General features: G+C 28.4%; 2 protein-coding genes across 3 annotated transcripts; one reads left to right on the forward strand and one right to left on the reverse strand.

The window, feature by feature from the left end:
• Positions 1–32: 32 nt before the first annotated feature.
• On the forward strand, positions 33–4,204 carry LOC100158890 (SRSF protein kinase 2). The gene is made up of 4 exons (XM_008189202.3): positions 33–317; positions 411–719; positions 1,535–2,217; positions 2,716–4,204. The coding sequence occupies exons 2-4, from the start codon at positions 424–426 to the stop codon at positions 3,492–3,494; spliced, it is 1,758 nt and encodes a 585-aa protein (XP_008187424.1). The 5' UTR covers positions 33–317; positions 411–423; the 3' UTR covers positions 3,495–4,204.
• Positions 4,205–7,118: 2,914 nt separating this feature from the next.
• On the reverse strand, positions 7,119–24,271 carry LOC100572899 (protein PFC0760c). 2 transcript variants are annotated; one of them, XM_008189201.3, is made up of 14 exons: positions 23,641–24,271; positions 19,468–19,610; positions 14,509–14,526; positions 14,250–14,424; positions 14,098–14,171; positions 13,814–14,035; positions 13,619–13,752; positions 11,667–11,850; positions 11,390–11,565; positions 8,183–11,318; positions 7,966–8,110; positions 7,793–7,906; positions 7,560–7,715; positions 7,119–7,487 (listed from the first exon to the last, which is right to left on the reverse strand). In XM_008189201.3, exons 1-14 carry the CDS (start codon positions 23,720–23,722, stop codon positions 7,195–7,197), a joined length of 5,052 nt encoding a protein of 1,683 aa, XP_008187423.1. In that variant the 5' UTR covers positions 23,723–24,271; the 3' UTR covers positions 7,119–7,194. The 2 variants fall into 2 exon arrangements, with proteins under 2 accessions (XP_008187423.1, XP_003247491.1); XM_003247443.4 differs by lacking the exon at positions 14,509–14,526.
• Positions 24,272–27,859: the final 3,588 nt, after the last annotated feature.

The raw sequence follows: 27,859 nt of genomic DNA on the forward strand, positions 1-27,859 counted from the left end.
TATTGTCGTCATTCATTATCACATACGATAGTACGATACTTGCGTGCACGCTCGGCAGCCTGGACCCCTGTGCGCAATCTAATATAATATACATTTTTTAGTTTTTCTTTTTTTTTCGTACTTATTTATGTTTTAATGTTTTCCAAATCCGCGAATTACTAGCTCTTTCCGAATACCGTAGACCTTGCGTCGCCCGGTTGAACGCTCTTCGTCGACCTCCGTCGTTGCCGTAGCCGCAGCTCTTACGATCATTTTGCATCCGCCGCAGTTTCGAGTCCGCGCGACGCGTTCGGCAGCAGCCCTCGGACGACCACACGGTAAGTGTTTGGCTTGACGGCGGCGCCCCCTCTCTTCCTCCCCCCCCGGATCGACGGGACTTTTGAGACGGGCGTTTGGACGGTCTGTTATAGGGAACATCAGGCGATGAACAAGGACACGAACAGGCGGATATTGGCGATTCAGGCGAAAAAGAAACGGCGTAAATTGCCGAAGAAGCCGCATGAAGACCGCAAGACCACTGTGCCCTCAGCGCCGAGCCACAAGGGATCGGATAAGTCCAAGTCCCATACGAATCAGAGGGACAGCGATTCTTCGTCAAATGAGTCTGACGAGGGCACGGACGAGATGTACGCGTCTGACGAGGAAGAGCAAGAAGAGTCTAGCGACTATTGCAAAGGTGGCTATCACCCAGTCCAAATAGGAGATGTATTTCAAAACAGGTGAGATAGATATTTTAAATTTTTACCATACAAATCCGATGGCATAAATGTTAAAATTCTCGTAGGTGTGTTGGTGGGAAGGGAGGATACCTGAATTAAAATTTTTTTGTAGCAATGTTATAAAAAAATTCCAAGCAATCATATTTAATAATTATTCTTCCTTCCTAATATTTTCGACCTTATAGGGAGTGTATTCCTACTTTTATCTATGGGCTATGGTTATGTCAATACCCAAATGTCCCAAATTTTTGTTAGGTATGCTTACAAGAAGCATTTTGGGAACGATTACAATCATACATTTTATGAAATTTTTATTTGATAATGTACCTAAATGCCTCGCTAAATGCTGACTGATAAAAAGTGATTGGAGCGAGGATTGGAGTTAATCATCAAAATTATGATTTAAAAAAATGATATTTAGACAATATAGGTACTTAAATTATTTAGAGTAGATATACCCATGGATAATATTAGTCTCTTATAAATATCTTTACTTTTAATTTTAATTAGTACTTTGGGAAGTAATTAATAATTAGTACTCTTGTAAATTTATTGTACCTAATATTTTATTAGAATATTCCCTGTATATATATATATTATTATAAAATAAGGTAATTTTGATAATGATAATAGGTATAATTAGTCATAAAAATGTTTATAGTTCATTTGTATAATTAGCTAGGTACATACCTAAAAAAGAAAATTAATAGAAAACAATTATTTTAAATTCTTAAAAGTATTCACCTTGGTGTTAATAACTTTATTAGATAAAAAAACAAGATTTATTAATATTTTTACTTATTTCTTTTTTACAGATATCATGTGTTAAGAAAACTTGGATGGGGCCATTTTTCAACTGTTTGGCTATGTTGGGATTTTACAGACAAGCGTTATGTTGCTCTTAAAGTAGTAAAAAGTGCATCTCATTTTACTGAAACTGCTTTAGATGAAATAAAACTTTTAAAAAGTGTTCGTGATTCTGATACTAGTGATAAAAAACGGGAACGAGTAGTCATGTTATTGAATGATTTTAAAATTAGCGGTGTCAATGGTAATCACATATGCATGGTATTTGAAGTACTTGGTCATAATTTGTTAAAGTTGATTATTAAAAGTGATTACTCAGGTATACCAATACAAAATGTTAAGAGTATTATACAACAAGTACTTGAGGGCTTAGATTATTTACATACAAAATGTAACATAATACACACTGACATTAAGCCAGAGAATGTATTAATATGTGTCGATGAAAAATATATAAAAAATTTGGCTAAAGAGGCCGCTGAAATTCATCAAACTGGACAGAAATTACCTGTATCATTTAGCAGCACTGCACCCAAAAGCAATCTCAATAAACCTAATTTGACAAAAAATCAGAAGAAAAAAATGAAGAAAAAAGTCAAACGACAATCAGAACTTCTGAAAGTGCATATGCAACAATTACAAGAACTAGAGTCCAAACAAAATGAAGAATGTAGTGATGAACATAATAAAGGCATGTATTTATCATATTTAGTATTAGTTCCTAATGAGTATACATGAAAGTTTTAATTATAAATAGTTAATTAATTAATTAATTTTGTGGACATCAGTCCAATTTACATAGGTAAAAATTAAACAACAGTTAATATTAGAGATACAATATAGAATAGATACATGAAAAATGTGTTAAAATATTTTAAACAATAAATTAAAGAGGTAAAATATGCCTCATATCTATCATAACATGACTTTATGATAAATTTAATGTAGTGGTTTAAATTATTTTACTAAGGATTTAAAAATGGAATAAATTTATTAATTAAAGATTAACTTTATTGTTTGTTGTACTCATATTCAATATTTTGTGTTAATATTTGAATAACTATTTTTAAATAAATTTTGTTTTTTTAAAAATTTAATTTAATGTTTTATTCTAGAGTACTTATGTGGTATTTTAAAATTTTTTTTATTGGGTTATTGTTGCTATTAATTTTAAATTGTATGCTTTCAGATGATGTTAAAACCACAGAAGAACCATTAACAGTAGATACGAATGCTAGTGAATCTCTATCTAATGGTTATAGCAGTGACAGTAATAATCCAAATGTGGCAAACTCTCCACCTTATGAATCTAATACAGAGAATGATCATAATTCAGATGAAACTAGTACAATACACGAAAATGGAACTGGTGAATCTAGTAAAAACATTAAACCTTCATCTAAAAAACGGGCATATAGAAGTAAATCTCGTGATGATCCCTCGGAAGATCCAGCATTTAATATATGTGATATCAATGTTAAAGTAGCCGACCTTGGTAATGCATGTTGGATAGATCGTCATTTCACCGAAGATATTCAAACTAGACAGTATCGTTCTTTAGAAGTATTAATTGGAGCCGGATATGGTATATCATCAGATATATGGAGTGTTGCATGCATGGCATTTGAATTGGCAACTGGCGATTATTTGTTTGAACCACATTCAGGTGAGGCTTATTCCCGTGACGAAGATCATATTGCTCATATTATAGAGTTGTTGGGAAAGATTCCAAAAAAAGTTATTGATGGAGGAAAGCAGTCACCGCAGTTTTTCAATAAACGTGGAGAGTTACGCAACATAAGTAGTTTGAAGCCATGGTTTCTGTATGATGTGCTAAGAGAAAAGTACAAATGGCCTGAATGTGATGCTAAGGCATTCACTGGTTTTCTACTACCAATGTTAGAGTTTGATCAAAATGCTAGAGCTACAGCTGCTCAGTGTTTACAACACGAATGGTTAAAATGTTGATTATACTTCTGCTGTTAACATTTACTTGGTAAGAATTGAAATATATTTTTATTTTGTAGTACAACTTTATGTTTGTATTTTCTAATAAAGCCACAACAAAATATGAATTTTATATCATGTAAATAAGTATTAAATATATATTTTTTAGAGTAATAATACGTATAATAATAATATTAAAATAGTCATTTCAAACATAATTTATGCAAAATATTTTTAGCAACATTTGTATGTTTGAATGGTTTATTTGTAGTAAAAAAACAGATTTTATATAGTATGTTTTTAAGCAAACAAATAATTCCAATAATTTATTAAACAGTCATGTTATTAATGAATGTAAATAACTGAAATTCATGTTTATTATTTTCCTTTTTTCTTTAAACATTGCTTTAAATTAATTAGTCAAAGAATTAGGTTTAATATGATATTATTTTAAATTTACTTGTAACAACAAGTTTGTCACCCACTGCATCATTATTTTTTTTTTTTACAATGAACAATCATTTTGGTTTTTATTCCAAAAGTAATTTGTTTTTTTTTACCTTGAAACTCTACAATGAGTTTTTTTTTATTAAATTTTGTTCCTATTCACTCCAATGGTTAACACATTTAGTCAATAACATACTTAAGCTACTTAATTATGCATCCCATAATGATTTCCCAATTCCTATATTATATATTTTTTAGGGAATGAAGTTATTTTGTGTATAAAATGATTTTATAATTATTTAAAAACATAATATGGGTTTAAAAATATATTATTTTTATCATTATATTGTTACACTTTATTATTTATAGTTCATTTTTTTTTCACAATATCATTGATAACAATTCTTATGCATTAATTAATGAGCCTACAACCTTTTATTTACTGTCCAACTTATGGCATGTAACTATTATTATTAACTGTCAAAATTAATTATTATTTTTTGTAATATATTAAAAAAAACACCATATTGAATGATACAAAAATATAAGAGTCATAGGTCTGTTTTGTATATTGTAACTATAATCATAATAATTGTTATAAGGGTAATTTGTATAACATGAGCCTATTTATTTTAAGAATAAATTACAATTGGTTAATATTTTAGCATGTTCTTCAATTAATTAATTTTATATTGCCTTTTGTATTTGGAAGTTTTTTTTTTCTTTCATAGTTAGGTAAATTACATAATTGTTGTTCGTTTATGTTTAATTTTAAATATATAATTAATTTTATAATAAATTATAATTGGTTTATGGGTACAGTTAATTCAGATTATGACTTGTAAGTAGTAATTTTCTAGTTTCTTTAACAGACTAGTCAATTATGATATTGGTTACAATAACTTTTAAACAAATAATAATCTTGTCTTAAATTTTATAAATTAAAATTAGAGTAATATAAAAAAAAGAAATAGTTTCCATTCAACCCAATTATTGAATTGATTTCTTTAACGTTTATTTTTTTTATTTTAATATTTAGTTATACTTTAGTGTTTCTTGGATTACTACAAAAGTAACCTAGTCCTACATAATATTATGTTCCTAATCCACAGTTTAAAGGTTTCATAGGTTGAATAAGCGTGTACGCGGGGCAGTCAAGATAGGCACTTTACTACTCTGCAAACTCCCTCCGCCCCCCTCAAAATTAAATATTATTATTAAAACTGATAGTCAATCATTAAATACTTTTTTATTATGGTAAATGTAGTTAAATGAGGTTACCCCGTCCAAATTAGTTTTTATAATTTAGGTGTGAATATGAATATTATACATATCTACGTATGTACTAACTTTTCATTTAATAAAATATGTGGGTACTGAGAACTCAATAAGATTCTATTCTCAAACATAGTTATTTAACAAGTATTATTTATTTTAACTACATAATTAAAATTACACTTCTTCAAATAAATTTACGGACATATAATTATATTCTCTCACCGGCAGTGTTTGGATATAACATGTTAATAGAAAAAAAAAAACATATAATTTAATATTTTATGTATCACCTTTATTTAAACAATTTTTTTACATATACTATAAATAGTTGTATTTATTTTTGTAAACAATATATCTTTATCTCTATAATTAAGTAAAAGATAATTTTTTTACACTACAATAACTTCCAACAATAGAAGTTAACATTTTCACTCATTTCATTATAATAGTTTTGTAAGTACATTAAGAAACATTGAAAAATATATAACGTTAGGTGATAGTATATAATTACCTAAATCTAGGGGGGAGTGATGCCGGTTTAAATCCCGTTACAGACGGTATAATTCTATGGGATAGAAACTATATTGAGAAAAAAGCCGCCATCCCCCCAACCCGGGCATGGCAGAAATTGATGGGTCTAAAATAAAATTTCTGCCAAACGGCCTTCTTGGTAAATATGCAGTACGCACCATATTTAAATAAAACTAAATCTATATGATAGATAATTTCTAACTCCAGCATAATATAATTGTTGACAGAGGTTACACTCCATGTCCATCTACTAGTATACGATATGAGTAGTGTATACATTTTTGTGTACATAATATATAGTAGTTACCGAAGAGTTACCGATATACAATAAAAACGATGGACATATTTTTAAAATTATATTTTCTTAATTAATAATTAGGTTATATATAAATATAAATAAGAAATAACAATAGGGAGAAACAAACAAAAAAAAAAAAAAAAAGGTTTAATACTGATAGTCCGACAATAGCACTCAGTTATGGATTTATAATTGTGTATAGCTCCTCTGGGTATTAAGCTATATATTAATATATTATTTAACGCTTAAAGACAATATGTAAAAAAAAAAACTAACACTAGAAAATAGGGGTATAGAGTGTGACATAATTGGCGTCAAATGAGAACATAATTCGTATGAATACAGGTAACTAACTACATAGGGTAAAACAAATTAAATTTAAAAAAAAGTTTGCAATCACTTATAATCTAATATTCGATGTTTATTTACAGATCATATTAGTTTAACTGTTTCTTTTTTGTATTTAAATTTATGTGAGCTTTTTAAATATCTAGGAATATTACACTTATAACATTGAACAATAACAATGTGTAATGTATTTGTTTTACCCTTGTTATGTTACGCCATAATTGAAAAACTTATTGTATTAATGATAGAGAAGAAAACATTTTGTTGTTAATAATAAAAATAAAAATAATAATAATAGTAATAATATAAATATCATATCATTTGGACGGTGAATAAAAAAACTCCTTCTCCATATTTATGTATTGTTAAAATAAAAACGTAATGAAGTATTTACATTTGGAATATGATAATTTTAAAACTATATAAAAAAAAAAAACAAACAAATGTTAGTTACTAAAACAAATTATTTTTTGGTTATAATCATTTATTGTGATTACATCATACCAATCAATAATTTTTAATTTAGATATCAAGGAACGTCAAACAGAACATATCAGATCAACAAGCTAATTTTGTAAACAGGACAAAACCCTCGTTTGTATATCCATACCCAAAATTCATCTCGACAAGGTGCACAACTCAGTATTATTACATAAAAATTCACGACCCACGTATAAAACTTATAAAAACTATCATCTTTAATAGATTATTGTGTAAATAATAAATAATGTTTGGCACTTGTCCATAACATTAAGTACGTTCGGGTATCAGGGTTTCCTACACTTGTTTTTTTTTTTAATAACCAATGATCTTAATCGTCTAGGTGTTAAACTTTTCCGTGCTGATGCTGGAAGGTGGTATGGACGTAGATTTGCATAGGTTCAAAGTCAAATGCTGTTTGGTATGACACAGTTCTCCCAAAGTGGGCGAAAGTGGTTCTTTAGGCTTTTTAATATCACTGATTTTGACAACATCATCCATTTTGAAAGATAGTATTTTACCCAATGTTTTTATGTCCATATTATCCATCTCAGCTTTAGCTAGTTCTTCATCCAGAGTAACTGCACTGACAATTGAAACCGGTTCTGGTACATCTTCATTTGAATTGACAACTAAACATACAATTGAGAAACCAATGATTAGATACTTTAAAAATAAATTCATAATTTATCATTGATCCATACTTATATTTTTGGGTTTTAGCGGAGTTAAATCAGCCGCATTCGGTTCAAAAGTGTCATCAGTAGAATTGTTTGACTTTTGACCAGGGAAAAATTGACTTTGGTTTATTTCAAATGGTTGATTTGAACTACTTATGTAAAAATCATCATCAAAAGTGGCTGTAAATAGAAAACATATTTTTTATACTTGAATTCTTGGTAGCCATAAATATGGTACATACAAACTAGAGACTTACTTGAGGGAAAATTGAAGTTGGATTCTTGTGGAAATGTTTGAATTGGATTACATGCTTCATCATCAATAAACGATGGACTGAGTAAATCAGCTTTTGATGAACCAGTTCCCCAATCTTAAATAAACAAATTTATTATTATTATTGTTATATAATATTTAAAAATATACACATACCACTGAAGGATGATAAATCAAAATAATTAGGTGTGCGGTCCCAAATTGGTCCAATATCTAAATCAAACGTTTCACTATCGTCACGTGGATACTCGTAGACACAATGATAGTTTTGCTGCTTAAATGATACAGATTTTTTGGTACCCTAAAAAAAATAATTTATACTTTCATGGTATTTAGAAAAAAATTTATCTAAAATAATTTTTGCTCTACTAACTGATTGACAGTTTGAATTGCGTAATGAGGTTTTACTGGGTATTGCATTACTGTTCCACGTGGAAGGGACAAATTCCACTTCATCATCATCATCATCATCATCATCAGTAACATCTTCTGATTTGGCAGATTCATTACCATCACCAGTATCACCTTTATCATTGGACGAACCAAACACAGTTTTCCAATTGTTTAAAACGTTGTCATCTGGTGATGGAATCGGCAATAATTTACAAGATTCTTGTTTTTCAGGAGTTTCGTTCACTAATGATACTTTAAACTCTCTATGAGTTTTTTCTTCAGTAATTGTTGAATTAGAATCTAAACTCTTCCAACAATCGGCTTCATAAACAGCTTGTGTTTTTAAAGTTTTATCAACGTCAATTTTAGTTAAATTTGGTTCCGAGCTGCTTATGGCAGTCAATTCATTAACTGTTGGCCAATTGTAACTATTGAAATTTATGGAATTTGGTAACGATGTACAATGAGCAAGGTCGTTTTCACAAAAAGTTTCAGAGTTCAAAAACATTTTTAACCAGTTTACGTTCTGCATGTTGTTGAATTCATCTAAGTGTTCATTTGAATTAGTATGATGCGGAGAACTCAGTAATTCTTCAATACTTTTAAGTGCATTAGTTTGTTTGTCCAGAGGTAAATCATTATTACTGAGTGTTGGAGAAACAAACTGATCTGAAATTCCTGCTGACTCAGACGATGAATAAGACACCGCTGCAGCAGTTTTACTAGTTGATCCTGGTGATAACGAATCAGGGGAATATGATGCCACACTGTCAGATTCCAAATTTTCTAATATATCATCTGTATCTGAGTTAACTTCTTCAATTGTATACGTGTTGTTTAAAACATTAATTTCTTGTTTCTCTGACACGTCTGTGTCCAATATGATTGCTTCATTAGTTATAGTGTCAATAATCAAAACATCATCTTGAACATTATCATCTAGTTCCGATGAAGAATCGACAAGTTTTTCTCTACTTATGACTAGATGGTCGGTAGAAGTATCTGTTAAAATACATGAAGGACTGGGATTTTCTGAAAAATTATCAACTATTTCGGGTACTTCATCTTCGTCTTCTTCAAATATTGTGGACAAAGGAGGAGGATAAACATTGTAATGTATGACCATATCCGTATGATCAGTGTTTTCTGCTACATTTTCCTTTTCTTCCAATGAAATGTTTAAATTCCTAGAATCATTATCGTTTTGATTAACTTTACCTCTAAGTTCTTGTCTTATAGCTTCTGCATATTCTTCATCTAATGATAATTCTTTATCATCAGTTTCATCATCATGATTTAAAGTATCTGGTAGCCAACCAGATGTGTTTTGATATGGTGGATGTAAATACCAAGATTCTGAAAGACCTTCGATGATATCGTCAATTTCATATTGACCTTTACCCTCACATTGTTTATTATCATCATCAGATATTCCTTCAAATTTAGATTGATCATTGTGGATTTTGTCTTCATACAAATCATGTACTTTGATCACAGTAATTTCATTGTCGTCTTCATCTTCTGATTTATCATTTAGAAATTCTGTACTACCATCTTCACTTGTTATCTGTTCAATTTCACAACCAGAGTCATCAGAGCCATTCTTTAGTACAGTGATATTGTTGTAATAGTTATAAGCTTCGCTTGACTCGTTAAATGTATAATTTGGAGTACACAAACTTTTGTTTTCTAGAGTATCTTTAGTAGAAATATCTTCACAATTTGTGTAATCTGATGTATGGCCAGAGTCTGATTCCAATGTGCTATAAGTGGATTCTTTGACTGTTTCATCTAAAACTAGGTGTTTTGATTTGCATTCTACTTTTGTGTCTCCAGATTCTTCTAAAACAGGCTTACTAAAGTCGAATATATTTGAGTCCCATTTCATTGACTCATAAGGGTTAAATGTAAAACTGACATTTTCAAATATTGAATTATCTATCTTTTCATTGATTGGTTTCTCTGTAAGAGAGGAAGTAATACCCTTATAATAATCTATTGTGAAATTTTCACATGGACCCAGAAGGACAGAAGAGTTATTGGCAGCTGTTGAACATTGAGTTGTGTTTGGTAAAATGAATGGGTTATTTTTAATATTTTTTTCCGAGGCTTCAATCTCTAAAAAAGGATTGGTATTATTGTTTGTTTTAGTATCCTTTTTTACTTTCATACTATTATCAATTTGTAAAGACAAATATGAAAGTGAATCGTCATCTCTATTTTTTAAGGCTGTTTGGAATTTTTTCAAAGTATCTTGAAAATCATGATCATCTTGTGCGTTTCTTAAGTCGCTATCACTAGTAAATGTAAGACTATTTAAGAGCGGAACAGCTAACCGATTGTACTTAAAACTGTTTTGCCTTGATAACGAATTTAATGGAGTATCACCTTCACTACTTTCGCTAGCATCAATATGAGTCAGTACCATCAAATCTGCAACACTTTTTGATTTCTGTTTGACTTTTTCAGAAAACTCACCTCGCTCAATTCTTAATCTCCAATGTTCATCTTCTGTATCCGTTCCAGATGACTCATTACCAGAACGTCTTTCTAGATATGAGTTATCATTGTAAGAATTTTCAAATAGTGGACGGCTTATTTTATTACCGGCTATTGGACCGAGTCTAAAATTAACAATTGGTGGAGAGCATTCAGCTTCAGAAGATGTAGGTTCACCAGCTAAAGCTTCATCCAACTCTCTAATAGCATTATTTATGCCTTCCATAAATTGAATACTATCATCTGTTCTATTCCATAGGTCATTTGACGTTGTCAGATCCTCTAATGATCCATGCAATATTTCTAAGGATGGGGATTTTTTGGATTGATTAAATACATCAACACCACTAGACGCAGATGGTTGAGAACTGATATCACTCATATCATCTGCGTATATTTGAACTTCACATGATTTTGGTCTATTGACAGAGCTCATTATTCCTGAGTCACTATCACTTTTAACAAAATCTTTAGAAAACATAGGACTTGAATTTGAGGAAATAGGATCAAAATTAGCTTTTAACATGCTATAGGTTTCTTCCAGAGATGATATAATTTCTGGAAATGTTGGTCTTTTTGATTGGTCACTATTCCAACACCGCAACATTACTTGATATCTAAATGCAAATAGTTATAACAATATTATTAATTATTACATGTACTAATAAAAATAACAAGCGTAGTTTACATTTGCTGAGAGAGTTTGTGATGTTTAGATGATGGTGGAAGTAAAAGTGGAGTACGTTCAATAAATACAGCAGATAGAACGGCTAAATCGCTAAGAGAACCATACGGTTGAGCACCATTTTCCATTATTTCCCATATTACCACTGCAGCACTCCATACATTTCCTTCCACAGTAACCTAAAAATAAAATATAATTGTTGTATAATATTTTCACTTAAACTACTAATTCAAATGTGTATGTAATTTTGTCTATAATGTATTATATTGTCTAATATTACCTTTTTGGTCTCAATAACAGATTCAGAGACATTTAGGGTTTCAGGAGAACTCCATCTAATAGGAATGGCCACTCCCTCTTCAGTGAAATAATAATCTTCCTTATATGATTGGGTACTAATACCATAATCACCAATTTTGACTACATTGTCAGGAAATACTAAAAAGTTTCTTGCCGCTACATCCCTAAAATATACATTGTTAAAAGTTAGAAAATTTTTTATTTTATTTATCTATTTATACTATGTTAATTGAATATCTATATTTAGTTTATAAATTGCAATCTATCTCTCAAAGCTGGGCACTTACTAGTTAGAATAAAAACGAACTAGTTATTATTATTATTATTTTTTATTCCAAAATTCCAAAAGCTGCTCCTCAATCATAATATTATGGCTATATGCCTATATAGGTTATTGGCTCATATATATTATTATACCTAATGCACGCACAGGAACCACGGCTTTTCCACGTAGTCTCTAGAATGTTGATATCTATACGGGTGGCTTAACCAATTAGTGTAGACACGATGCCGAATTTTCGTGGTAGTATTATCGGTGGTAATTGTATATTAAGTATGATACAAGTTTTCCCTCTAGTGCTCATGTCGAGAGACTTTTAGTGCAGGAGGCCAATTATTCGATAAAAGGCGTGGGTCTATGTCTGATGATAACTTTGAAATGTCACTTTTGTTAAAATATAACAAATATTTCGAATAAAATATACTAGAATATAGTCATACAGATTATATTATGTATCATTATATAATATTAATATTTTAAGTTGTCATACTGTTATGTATATTTTTTATTTTGTTTCGCCCTTTATGTTCTAATAACTGATAAGTGATATACCAATTAATTGAAATTATTACTTACCTAATTAGAACATTTTGATCAAATTACTAGGGGCTTAATTCAATTTTTCAGTTTTAATCAATAATTTAAGTTAGATAACTTATTATTTACATTTCAACAAAAAGGTTTTTTTAATCTATCAAAAAAACTAATTTCTAACTTCTACTCTTACTTAAGTTACAATTTTCACCAAACTAACTTCTAACTAACTAAGTTAGTTTTTTTATTAAAGTAACTTAACTTCAACTAGTTGAAAAAAATGACTAACTTGCCCAGCTTTGCTATCTCTACTCGCAAACATGATTTTCATTAGTTAACATGAAGATTCTTTTATGAAATATTTTAACTAATTTAACTCATCTAAAATTTAGGTTTTTTCAACTATATAATTTTGAATATCGATATAGTTTTGTTTTGTGATATTGAACTGCGATATCAAAAAAAATATTTAGTTATCTAGGTGTATTAAATCAATGTTCCAAATTATTGTTAACTCGAAAAATTGTTTTAAAAATATATTATACAAGTTCTATGGCATTAAAATCAGTTGGTTTTCGGTAACCCAAATATCCAATGGCCATTAATTAAAAACTAAAATTTAATTTTGATTATAATGTATTCAATACAATTGAATGATTTTTCAATTATCGATATATTGTATGATATATTACGATTATCAATATCAACATTTCCGAAGAAAAAAAGTTTGCGATATTGAATTATTGACATATTGAAGAAGTGAATATATCATTCACCATGTACTGTTATTTCACAATCATAGGCATTTCCGGACTTAAGTTGCAGAGTAGGTAATGCTGCTGATAAAATGAGGCCATATTATGCCATAAAAAGACTATCTGCTCCAGCTCAAAGGGTATGTAGCGTATACCTATGGTCACATTGTCACGATAACCTAACTATTAGTACATAGGCAAGGTGATGCAAATATACACACAATTTATATTTTTTAAAATTAATTAGGTAATTACCTATTTATATAAAACAATTAAAACATTCAAAATGCATTAATATGACTAATTTGTGGGTATATTGATATGTATAAATATTATAATATGTACTTATTAGTTATTACTTACGTATGGACAGCTCCACTTTTTAAATATTGCAAAAGCCCATTGACTACTTGAACAGACATTTTGAGTTTACGTTCTAATTGGGTTTCATATTCATTGGTGTCTGCATTTTTGCGGAGCCACATTTTCAAATCACCCTAAAAATAATATACTATTAACATACTGAGTACAGATAATTATTACAATAATTTTGCTTACACATGGACTAGACTCGAATATTAACAATAATGGGTCCATTTTGATACAAGCAGCTACAAGTCCTAAAATTAAGTGATTTCCATTTTTCACTTTAATTTTATGAGGAGCAGCTTCTTGTAAGAATTTTAGTCGTTCGGAATCAGTAGCATCATCTCTTAAGATGCGGACTACCACTTTATTATTTTCACCTTGGTTCAAGCCAACCACTTCACCACTTACCACCTAAAATGAGTTGTAATATTTGTTTATTTGTAAATAATAGAGAAATAAATTATTGGTATTACCCTTCCAAACCATCCAGAACCAAGTTCATGATGAAATTGTAATCTGGACCTTGGAAAATTTGATAGAGAATCATCTAAAATAATGAAAGTTAGTAAAATTATAAAATTATTTAAAACAGTATTCAGGTTTTTAATATTTTTACTTTACTTACTTATCCATTCTTTAAATAATGACTGATATTTAATTGATGGTGAAAGCTGTTCAATATTGATGACAGTAGAGTCTGATCTTGACAACTCGTTACTATGAAGATTGCTAATGGGGTTGACAAATGCCAATCCTGGAGAACTGTAATCCCTTGTGGAGAGTACTTCATTTTGGAACTCCTTAAATAGATGTTAAAAAATGGTCAGTAAAAATCTAAGGTTTGAGCGCCAAAGTGAAGTTGTATAATATTAGATTATTCAAACCTGTGTTACTGTGGAATCCTTTAATGTAATAGCAAATTAAAACATAAAAACAAAAATGATTTAATTTAAAAACATATAAATACCCAATTTGTGTATAAATAAATAATATTATGATATAACATCATTATAGGTTTTAAATTATAAAAAAAAAAATTTTCGAAAATATTAGTTTCATATATTATGTGCCCATTTTATCTATTGGTTTATATTTTCAATTGCGGAACGTGACAAATGACAATTTGTTATTTATTATTGACCATTTTATATTTAAAAGTAGCGCCACGCTGTAAAGATTTCCATGTTATTATGAAAATATCCTATGGCGCTGCAACCGAAAACTATAATACAGGAGGTCGATGTTCTCTGTTTGACAATGAAACTCCGTACATTTAGGTATCATTGGTCATGGTTCAGGCTATACAGAGAATATAATATAAGACACATACAACATACATGCAACACACGACGCAAACAATGAAAATCTCGTTGGATCTGATGCTAAAATTGTCTCGGCAAATCTTATTACATTTTAATTACACGGTGTAGGTACCTATATAATTGTTAATTGAAACTAAAAACGCGTATTAGCAGAAAAATCCTGGCCGTAATTTTCTAAATTCATTTATTTTAATTAATCTACAATTGATTCTAGTCGGCAATGAGGAAAAATATTTCAATAGGGATTACATGTCACAAAGCAATAATTTTCGCAACACGAGATTGCAAAATGTACATTGTAGAGATTTTCAATTTTTACAAAACAACTTTAAATTGTACGGAGCTTACAAGGTAATGAAATTTGAAAGATAATCAAAACACTTGATAAAACATGTATATCGTACCTATATTTTGACATATATTTGCGGCACTTGTATTTGTGTACCCATTGCACTTTGTAGGCGCCTAAATATTAGAAATAGTGATTAAGCAAAGCCACAGAGGTAGCTATTGCTACAATTATTGTATCCGATTGTTATCGATAATGTAAAATAATAATAATAAAAAATACGCCTCTAACGGAATGAACATAAATAAACATATAATATAGGAGCCTACTATAAATAAGCTTGGACCAGACAGAGACAACAAAATTAAAACAGTGTTTATGTTTTCAAAAACAATTTAGATAGGTAGTCTGTGATGGGAAAGTTGAATATTTGATTTGTTTATTATTTACTATTTATGCACAGGCACTAAATAGATATAACTCGTAATAAATAATAAGATAATTTAATATAGGTGTTAAGGGCTAAACGGTGTTAAATATAATAACTAAAACGTATATGCTATTGAAACTAGACGAATTTATTGGTTCGTAGATAAAACGTGTTACTAGACTATGTTGGGTTGAATAGCAAATTGATTAATTTAATGGTTTAATAAAATTGTAGGGATCAATCATGTTTAAGGGGCATTAGTTCACTATTGATTCATTAAATGTTTAGTGATTGTTTTGTTTGTGCAACCCGGCTCTAAGATATTTGTTTAGTACCTACACCATTTGAATCAAAATATTTTTTTTCAGATCAAATATAATATTAAAAAAAAAAAAAATGACGTAATTTAATGAATATGTCATTAGTCATTACTTATTGGTAACAAAATATGACGATGGATATTAAATATTATTTTTATAAAAACGATTATGATTGAAATAAACGTATTTCATCTAGATACAGGTAGGCAACATAGAAAAAGTTATTGTAATGTAAAAAAAAATGTCGACAGTGAAAAATAAACTAAAAAAAGCTTATTAATCTATTGAATGTCAATAAAAGCATATAATTTCAATTAGAATAAACATGACGGAAGTATAATGATAAGAAGAGTCATCTTCTCAATGTTTGATCAGAAAATGTCACGAACTATAAATATTTTAGCATGTTTAGAATTAAATATTAATACAAATAATAAAAATGGACTTTACTATAAAACTATGCCACAGGTTTACATGTCCGTCTGCATAGTTAATGTATGTGTACAGTAAACTTATATATTGTGACACATATGACAATGCATACAGGCGTCATAATTTTAAGGCATTATAATATATAAATCATATATGATATATGTAACTTAGTTTAAAAATAAAGTTTAAGTCATAAACATACAATCCAATAATTATAATAATAATTGCTCGTCTAGTATGGTATGCTAAAATAATGTGACCATCAGTAATTAGAGAGATTTTTTTCGGATAAGTAGTAAAAATGTGATATTATGTATAATAGCTAAAAACTGTACTGAACTCATTAGGATCATACGTGGTACGATGCATTTGAGTAATTGAAATTCTGTATTGTATTTCAACCCGCGCGGATAACTCCTGACTCGAATTTGTATTGTTTCTCACAATTCAAAAATAGCCTGCTCAAATTGTTGCGTGAAAAATAAATTAAGCCACTGATATATTAAGTTTTAATAATAATCAATAAATAGAGATAATAGATTTACAAAAATAGAAATGATGTACACCCCCTTAGTCGTATCTATTAATATTACCTTGTTCACTAATTATAACATTATATTATTGGTTCAAATTTAAAATAATTCTATACGTTCTATGAAGTATCAATTATTGTACTCAGAAAACGATTCTGAAAACAATATTAGTTTTATCGAACCGTTTTTGAAAATTGTAACACGTAACTTTATAACATGTGAACATTTGTAAATCTCCTCGAGGATTATTATTTACTAAATTTTAATAAAATAACTGATTTTGCTATGAACTAAGCAGATATCACTTTTTTTTTAAATTTTCTTCTCTGACATATAATTGAACTCGGGACTTGTTCTGAATTTTTTTAGAAAACACGGAACTTAAAATATACGATATTATCTGAGATTTATTTTAACTAATCAACTATCAAGTCTGCATATGCCATATACTAAAAAAATCTCACTACTCAGAATTTTAAATCATAAAAATCGTATTTATCATACCTAATTATATTGCTTTTTATTTAGTTCGATTTAAACTTTTGCTGGTGGAGTATGTTAAAACGTAAAATGGTTTATATATTATTAGTATAATAACAAATATTATAAATAATAACGGGGAAAATAACAATAATAGCACAATATTGACCCACTCACTCAACATTCATCATTCAAATACTAATTTTAAACATCTTTTTTTTTATAATTCATTTCAAATTTTTTTTACTGAAGACAAATTAATCACGTAATACGAAAAACAAATATTATAGATGTATAAAATTGCATTAGAAACTTTTTTATTTATGTATACTGCACATTAACCACAAACAATGTGTGCACCACACATTATATGCCTATGCCATTTAGGTTAAATGTATACACGTCTCTTACACTGAACCAATTCCTATTACAATTTATTTTAGCCATTTAGATGTTCAATTTAACTGGTTGATGTCTACTTGAAAAAATGAATAAACATAAATAATTTTGGGAACCACCCATAAACCTACATATTTTATTGAAATACAAATACCTAAGATCAAATAACCAGGGGGCCGGGAATTTATAAAATTATCTATTGGCTCTTTAATAGTATAATAACTATCCGAGTAACTATCATATTATGGTCGTACATTATAACACAAACACAATAGGTAAAAGTAGCACTTCAATGGTCAAACATATTTTGCAATACAATATTGAGGTCTGTATAATGTAAATGTTTAGTTTGTGAAATTGTTTAAAAAAGTTAAAACTATAAATTGATTACAACTGAATCTTAATAATCATCAAAATATTAAGTTAAAATAAGTTTTGTTACGTGAAACCATTGATTATAAATACTAGTATTTGATATTTTAAAAAACGTATGCCTGTTAAAATAAATATACAAAATTAAATTTAAATAATAAATATTAATTTTTCCAATCTAAAGTTATTTTTAAACTAACTTAAATACTAAAAATAATTTAGGTATGTGAATTAAATAGGATTAAGAATAAATATAGGTAGATACCGTATGTTACATTTACACATTTGATTCTGCATTTGATCCAATACAAATGAGGTGAATATAACTGTAATACCTAGCTATTAGGTAGACTATATTTTTTTCCCTACCAATTGCCAATCATATTCAATAACATGAGCTACATTCACTTTAAAAGTAATTCTGATTCAACCACAAAATCACCTACTAAAACACAATATCTACTAGATTAATTTTTTAGGTGCATTGAATAATTTTGGTAAGGTAATATAATAAACATTAGTTAATTTTAACACATCTATAGAAATTAGTTGAAGATTTTATTATAGGTACTATATTTTTCTATCAATAGTAATTATAATATAAACCATAAGATACTTAACTCAAATTTTATTTTTAAATTTGTAATGTACCTATTTATAAAGAACAACAGTTGAATCCTTAAAAGCAAAAAAATCTATAAATACATTATTAGTATTTAAAATAAGAAAAACTTATTTATATTATGATAATAAAACCTAAATAATTATAAGTATTTAGTAATTTATTAAAACAGTGTTAGAAAATGGTTTTAAGACAACTAAAATAAATAAATGTTAATTATTAAGTGACTTTAAAATAATGTAATTATCTATTTTATAAGTTAAAGCCAATACACGCTATAGCATGAAGTAACACATACATAACAGGTTTTTTTTTCCCTTTAGTCCTTTTTTATGATTAAATCCAATGTTTAAACATTAACGAAAAAAAAATCATATGACAATATTATAGGTATCAGTAATTTTGTTTTAGGCCAATATAATAATACAAACAATTAAGGTTCTCAAACTATACAACTAACTTCCCAGCTCCCCCAAAAAGTACCTATGTTAAATTTCGGTCTACTAGAAATAAGTTATCTATATTGTATGTGTATCTCCTTTTCTAATAACACAAGCTATACTTATGAAATAGGCATATCAATAAAAATAAAAATAAATTTTTTATACCTACCTACTGTTATTGTTAAAACTAGTACAATTTACCTTAAAACTGAATCTACTGTTTCGACAGCAGTCCAAGCAGCCAACAAGAAAGACAACTACACATATAGTAAAAATGACTGCAACTATTGATGCTTCTAGCCAAGTATTATAACTGCTCCATAATGCTGTACTAGAATTTATATCTGAAAAATGTATAAATACACAAATTTGAATAAGTAATCATGTTATATTATTTTATATTATGTTAACAGTTGAACTAATTTAATTTTTAAAAAATAATGATCAAATAATTTATTTTTTAGTTTTTATCAGGTGTCTACTTATTAAATTCAAAATAAAAAAATATTTTAAAATACACTATGTTAGCATGCAACAGGTAATTTTTTTTTATGCATGGATATGATAGGTAGGTATAACAAATAAATGTGTTTATTATGACTAGGCATATAAGTATATAACTATTGTTTAAAACTTAATAAGTTAAAAAAAACAATACATAAATAATTATAGTTAAAGTACTTATGTTTGTTTATGTTCTCAACTTATCTCCAAATTTTATAATAGGTATGCAAGATAATTTACTCTATTGCCGACCTTGAACTTATGTAGAATCGGGTGTAGAATAAGGTACATATGTATCATATATTGCGCATATTGTATTATTTAAAAACACAATTGCTGTATCAACTTAAATCAAATACATTTTGAAAGGTTCCCAACACCAAATATATCATTTATCTATTACACCTATTAACAAATTGACAGCATTGCGCCTATCACCAGACCTTGCTAGTTTATAGGGATGAGATAGTGAGTGAGAAAACATTGTAACGTCCAATGCATAGTTCTTTCTCTCTCACCTGTATTGTCCGCTGGTTTCTCTATCTAAGCGCTGTCTATTAGTTTATAAGCCTATGCATTCATCTAATATGAAGATGTTACCCCAGTGTAATTTTAACAGATAATTGGATACAAAATAAAAATATTACTATAGGTTTCTAATTATAACTTGAGAATAATTAGGTATTTTAAGGTGGATTAAAAGGTTCTTTTTTTATAACCATTATCTACTACTTTTCAAATAACTGGAAAATTAAGTACTCTTAGTACCTATCAATAACTTATTAAAAAACCACTTCAAATTCACAAATAAATTGTTTAAATATAATGACATATGTAGCATTTTTATTTCATATAAACATAATATGTCATATGTGTATCTACTGTGCCTATATAATATGAAACAATAAAAAGCTGAGTAGATTATTTAGTTTGGTTAGGTTATTATTTTAGAATTCATGAGCAGTAGAGTTGACTGTTTATTTATTCAGCTGATATATTAACAAATAGTAGGACGTGTAATAAAAATGGACAGTCAAAATAATTACTCTGTATGTTGGTCATTAGTCATTACATAAATATAAGCCTGGATATAGTTTGAATAAGGATTTAATATTTAATTTAAAACGGATAGTAATAATATCATACTTTGTCATAAATTGTTTCAAATTAACTATGGATTATTGAATTGAGTTACTTTTTTTTTTGTTACACTAGTATCTGCAATTATTTTAAGCAGGAAAGGAGAAAAGGGTAACTTTAGTGAGTGAGATGATTGTAGTTAGTATTTTTTACCAACTATAAAAAAATTGGTTTTTAAATCACCTATGATAAGTGACTCTGTAGACTGTAAGTGATAAGTGATAACTGACAATATAACCACAGAATTATTCTGTGATATAACTACTAACTATGAAACAATTTGTAACACTTTGTATATATTATATAAAAAAAAATATTTTATTTTAGTTAAGTATATCCTTGAGTATATTATCAAACATTTTGTTGTGGTTATAATTTAGGTATATCAATGTTTAAAAATAAAAAAAAACTGGTTTAAGATTGAGAAATATTTTTTTTGATGAGCTTTTAGGTACATTATGTTTTTTATAAAACATTAAATATTATCAATTTTAATTTATTTTATTAGTCATAAAAAATATGTAGAAGATTTAAACTTTAATGGAGCAGAGCCAGTTACCTATAATTGTTTGAAATTTAAAAATGAGTTTTGAATAGACAAACTTCATACTCATATGAGATGTTTACATTGAGTAATATTGGAATCAAGTTGTCGTTTAAAAATATAGGTACATATTGCTATTTTTATAAACTAAGTCAAATCTTATATTGTTATTAGATTTAGTAGTTACCTATGCTATTACTATTGCTATTGAGAAAGCTTAGAACATAATACTACCTGTGTTGGGTACTTGGTAACATAACATGATATGTTACTATAAAATCTCCTTTTTCAAGTAATGCTTAAGTCATTTTGATAGGAAGTAAAATCATTTAAAAAAAAACAGTTTAATTATTTTTGACAAATTTGTAAGCATAACACAGCTTATGATATAGAACTATATAATTATATTACAATTATTACAGTTCTACATAATATATGTAATATTTCTTATTGAACTTATAAAAACTGTATAGCTATTATAATAATTAAACAATTAGTGTAAATTGTGTTTTATATGTAAATATTATTTAAAATTTGTATTTTTGGAAAAAATACGATAATGATTGATGAGTAGATTTAGTTATCAACATGAGTATAGCACAGGTAGCTGCACCTATGTAATAGATGATTTATTTTTAGATATTAACCCATAGATGAATATTATACCGAATACTGTCAATGACTTCATTGATAGGCTGGAGTATTAAAAATCAAAATAATTAATTACCTTACATTTTATTCAGGTACTTAACTTGGTTATTTTTAAAAAGTAACATACCCAACACTGAAGCCTACAAAGTGAATACCAACATTTAAATACACAATAATAAATTGCAATAGTCCAATCACTTCAACTAGTTTTTATATACCTACCAATTATAGGTACATTTCATACTTTATTTTCAAATTTAATATCACAAATGTCAATAGACATTTAAAAGATTAAATTAAGTTTTATTATAGGTACATTGGTATTCAATTTAAGATTCAATTAAATACCTATATTTAATATTCTAAAATGTAATTTCTCATATCATTTGATAATAGGTACCTAGGTCAATAACTTTAATATTTATTCATGAAAAGTAAATATAGGTACAGAATATAGAACGTATACAGAGATAAACAAAATATTCAACGAGACATCTTAAATGAAGAATTTTATCTAAGTAATGATTATTTTTTTTACTACAGGCGATATTCACAGAAATATGAGAATCATAAATGAAATATTAATTTAAAAATGTACAAACACTTATGATTGTTATGCAATTTTTTCAACTCAATAGGTAGATTAAATCTCAAAACGCATAAAACATTTAAAATTAAGTAGGTACCTATCTAATATGGTATCTAATCCAATACCTAAAATTCAATAACATAGGTACCTACTACCTACTTGTAGTAGAAGTAATTAAGTGGATGTTTAGGAAATTTAAATTTCTTTAGCATAATATATTAATAGTTATTACTTATTACTTTAAATACTTAATAAATCCTTATAATCTAATTGAATTTAACAAATTAAAATACTTAGGTATTACACTGGCATAAAATTAGCTTAAAGATAAAGCGAAAAGACTATGATGACACGAGTTCTAAATCAATTGATACCTACTTGTCGTCTGAATTATATTGTAAAATAAATGATTTAGTTGTAAGTGCCTATGAAATGTTAATACTGCTTTTTTTTACTGAAACAAAATGTATGTGTGCCTATGTATCACATAGTTAAGTAGGTAGAAAGAGTTTTAAATAAAGTCTTGAAGACAACTTGTGAAAAATTACATTCATAGGTAGTGGGTACTCCGAAGCGAGCTCCGATGGGTACTTAGATAAAATCATATCATATAGGTAATACCTATGTAAAAAACAATCGAGTACCTACCTAGATTGAAAAAGATAAGGATCTCAGTAAATTCTTTGCAATAATACCAGTCATAGACTGAAAGATAATTGCGTAATTTTATTACACATAGGCAGTTATATGTGTCGCAAAGTGTTACACCTTAAAGTTGTGGGTTCTATCGACTGGAGTTAACTTCTACTAACAATGTCAGTACGGCGCTCCAAGTCGTACGCTATCTACTCAAAGGCTAGCAAGACGTTAAAAATGAATTATCATGTATAGGAAAACTGATTTATGTGGTAATTAAAACAATAATCATTATAAACATTGCCATCACCTCCGATCGGATACGATGCTGACGATTCGATCCAGGTCGAAACCAAACACAACCACAGCAACGGGACGGCTGTGTGTTCCATTTTTAGCTCTGGCTCGCGTTCAGGGCCTTGGCCATTTCTCTAGTGTTCAGCCACGCCGCACGGACGGACAACTGCTGCTGTCGTTGAAACGTCGTGACGTACGACACAGAGGCGGCCACACAAGTCATCTGCCCACCGACGACGGTCGGCCAAACATATTATTTTTAATCACTCACAGCTCAACAATAGGCAGGTCGTACGCGGCGCCCCAATCGGGGGGTATATTTGACACGAATTCGGCACGTCCAGAAGGAAAATCTGTTTACATTTTTGGCGCGTACTGTTTACGGATGGGAAGGACTGTGCGTGAAATAATCCAAACGAACGTCAACGAGTGCAATCAAGATTAAACCGATCTACGGACGATATTCCAGAAGACCGGAAAAATGACGTACTATGGATACGAAAAAAAAAATTAACGGGAAATGACGACGATTACCGTCGAGTGGTACAACAGGGGCTACCGGAAGTGCACGACGTTTTCCCCGTACGGTGCGGATTCGCGAAAAGAAAACATGACTCACTGTCGTACGATTGCGACTACTGCGCGGATCACCGATCGGTCGCGGGCGGGGGAAAGGTGTGTTTTACAATGGTCGGCGGGGTGGGAGTTGTACGCCAGACATTTACGAGGACGACCAAACTGTGATAACAGACAAGCGTAGATAAGAAGATTGTTATCAAAACCGTTGATAACAAAACGCGTAGATAACAATAAAGATCTCGACATGAATTATCCGAATTATCCGATTTAAATGGACCACGACTACAATATTGATTTAAAATTTGAATTCAAAATGTTTGTACAATATTGTGATAAGTGATAACTGTTACACAATATGCAATACCAGAATGAAATGGAATAACAATAAAATAAATTATGTATTCGTTCAATTACCTATTTGAATAATCGTACATATTATACAAGGGCGTTTTCAGGCATTTCGTGGAAGGGGTGGGGGTCATTACAGTTGGAAAGTGGAGGGGGGTATCGTGGGTGTCCCCCACACCCACCAGGGTTTGGTGGGAACACTGGGAATTAATTACAATTACACTATATTTTTATAATAATAATAATAATAATAATAATATATATAAGGAGTGTATTTTAAAGGTACGTAAACTACTAAACAACAATTATTTTTTTTATATTAATAATAGGTAGTCTCAAAAAGTTTTAACATTTTTAGAAGCAACAATAATGAACAAAACAATATATTATATGAAAAAATTATATCGAATATTTTTAAACTTTTTATTTTTTATTTATTGTCAACATAGGTACACTTTTTATTTCATATTCTAAAGCAGAAAAGTTTCGGAGATTAATTATGATGTATAGAAATTGAATTTCTAATGAGTAGTAATATATATTAATACGTAGTATATTATATTAAAAAATATATTAACTCATTTAAAACATTATATTATTTAATGTCAGTGTTATATTTTTGTCAAATTGAGATTTTACTTGCTGTACTATTACTACTAAATGGTACCTACCCATTTATAAATAAATATATATTTTTTTTCTGATTTTCTACAGATAGGCGCAAATATTATTTGAGATTTGGGGGGGGGGATGGAGGGAGAGGCTGCAGCTTTACTATAGTAATATGGAATAAGCTTAAAAAAAATGTACGAAATGTTTGAAGCGAGCTTGGCCTCTAAAGCCTTTTCCTATTTGCGCATATATGCTTCTACACAATTGTATTAAAAATGTCGGTGGTGGTGTTGGTGCGGGGAGGGTCCGTCGTAAATAATGTTCAGGTTTTTACAATAAAGTTTATGAGTAGGTATACGATGACGTACGAAATCAATCGAATTATAATAATATGGTACCTTAGGTGGTATAATTATTTATGCGGTGGCTTACATCTGATGACACTGGGTTTCCCAGATCATCGTGATTGTATAGCTTAATAAGCAATGTAGGTTTGGTTAATCTTATGAAATAAATAAAATAATCAAAATCTTTAAAAAAAATTTTATTTTAGTTATTATATTTCAAATTATATTATTCACCGTTTTCTTTTATACAGTATTTACGTATACATAAACAAAATCATTCTCGCGTTGTGATTTTCAATTTTAAAATGTTTAAGTTTTATTTTAATTAAATGTTCATTTTTTATTTCTCCTACCTGAACATTTTAGCAAGGTTAAGATATTTAGATATCCATAAGTCTTACCAGACATAATATTAAGAAAAAAAACTTAGTAATCATAAAACAAAATTAGCCCTACATTATATTATTACCTAATTATACTAGGTAAGAATAATTTTTAAACTTGAACAATAACACATTTTTTAAATTATGTAACTGATATTTGAATGCAAACTTTTTAAGTAGCTAATTCCTTCCCATATCACAAAAAAAACCAAGTTTTAAAAATGTTTGCAAATAGTTGAAATTTAGCAGTGATAAAATTATGGAAAAGTTTTAAAAATATTTTATGGCTACATTTAACTACTTTAGTTTAGCTCAAGTGTTTTAGAAAATGTTAATTGCGAATAAAATATAATTTATTGTAGAATTAAAATATGAGTAAGTTAATGTTAAGACTAGAAAAATAAAATATTTAGTTATATTTATTTAGGAATAATATTTTTCCATTAAAAAACTGTATATATTCAAGAAGTAAATCGGTGTGAAGTGAATTATGGAAGAGAAATGGTTCTTGGTTGGTAACTTGGATAGTTGGATGTACTTGTTGTTGGTCACAGTTACTTAAAGTTACTAGCATTGTTTTGATTGCTTGAACTTACTATTTATTGAAAGTAATTGCTATTATTTTCATGTACATAGAACTTATTGTAAGTCACATAGATAAATATATATTTCTTGAACCTAAGAATTAATTATTACCTATTCAAGTACTTTAGTACCAAAATTATATTATTTTATTGTCTATTTATTATTTATAAACATTTTAAATTCTGAGTGGGACAATGATTGTATTGATTTTACAATGATGTGGTTTTTTTTGTGTCTGTGTATACGATAAGTAGTCGAAATAATGCTTCGATTTTCAACTTCAGTATCTTGTTCAATGGGAAATTGAATATTATTGGTACATTTAGGGTGATCAACATTTAAAATTTCCAGTAATATTCAAAAGCGCCGTGAAAAACAAAAGAAAAATTAAGGAAAAACAGGAATTTTTACGCTAAATCGACTTTGGTTTTTGATGTAACTTTAAAACAAATGATCGTTGATACATGAAATTTTCACTGGTTGTTTATATTTCCATTTTCTATACATGATTACATTTTCAAAATATTTTGATTTATTTTGAACTGCTTAGGGACATTTTCAGTTTCCAATTTTATTAGTTTTTTTTTTACGAATATCAATAAAACTTTATGTATTGGGTAAAAATACTTGAAAATGTAATACAAGGCTCCTACTATATTGTTACAATAGCATTTGAAAAATATGAAAAATTCTTAGTCACAGTTTTTATTTATAACCATTTAAAGTTCAAATCTTGACAAAATAAGGAGTTGAAATTTTTACAACATTGGATATTCACTCGATTTCTCATGTAGCGATTTTCTTATTTTGTTGTAATTCAAAAACGAATAACTGTAGATACATGAAAATTTAACCGAATGTTTATTTTATCAATTCTTATACTTGATAACATTTTCAAAATATTTTGACTTGTTTTGAACTGTTTACGGACAATTTCATTTTCATATTTCAAATTTTATTTTTTTTCTAGAATATCAATAAAGTTTTATCTGTTGGGCCAAAAAGTGTAAAAATTTAATACAAGGTTCCTGATATATTGTTACAATAGCAAATGAAAAATATTAAAAATACATAGGCACAATTTTTTTTCATAAGCATTTAAAGATCGAATTTGGACAAAATGTATCAAATTTAAAATTGAATACATTTTTTTATACAATGATATTATATCATTGAATTCAAATTTAATACCATCCATTATGCAGTGAACCACTTGTAACCTACTGTACAGCAGAGCGACATCCACTTACCCACCTTTTAGATTCTGAGTGGAACGATGAATGTATTGATTTTACAATGATGTGTGTTTTTTTATTTTTTTTTTAATTTTTTAATTTTTTAATTTTTTAATTTTTTAATTTTTTTTGTGTCTGTGTAC

This window comes from Acyrthosiphon pisum, chromosome A1 (assembly GCF_005508785.2).
Source record: "Acyrthosiphon pisum isolate AL4f chromosome A1, pea_aphid_22Mar2018_4r6ur, whole genome shotgun sequence".
Classification (NCBI taxonomy): domain Eukaryota; kingdom Metazoa; phylum Arthropoda; class Insecta; order Hemiptera; family Aphididae; genus Acyrthosiphon; species Acyrthosiphon pisum.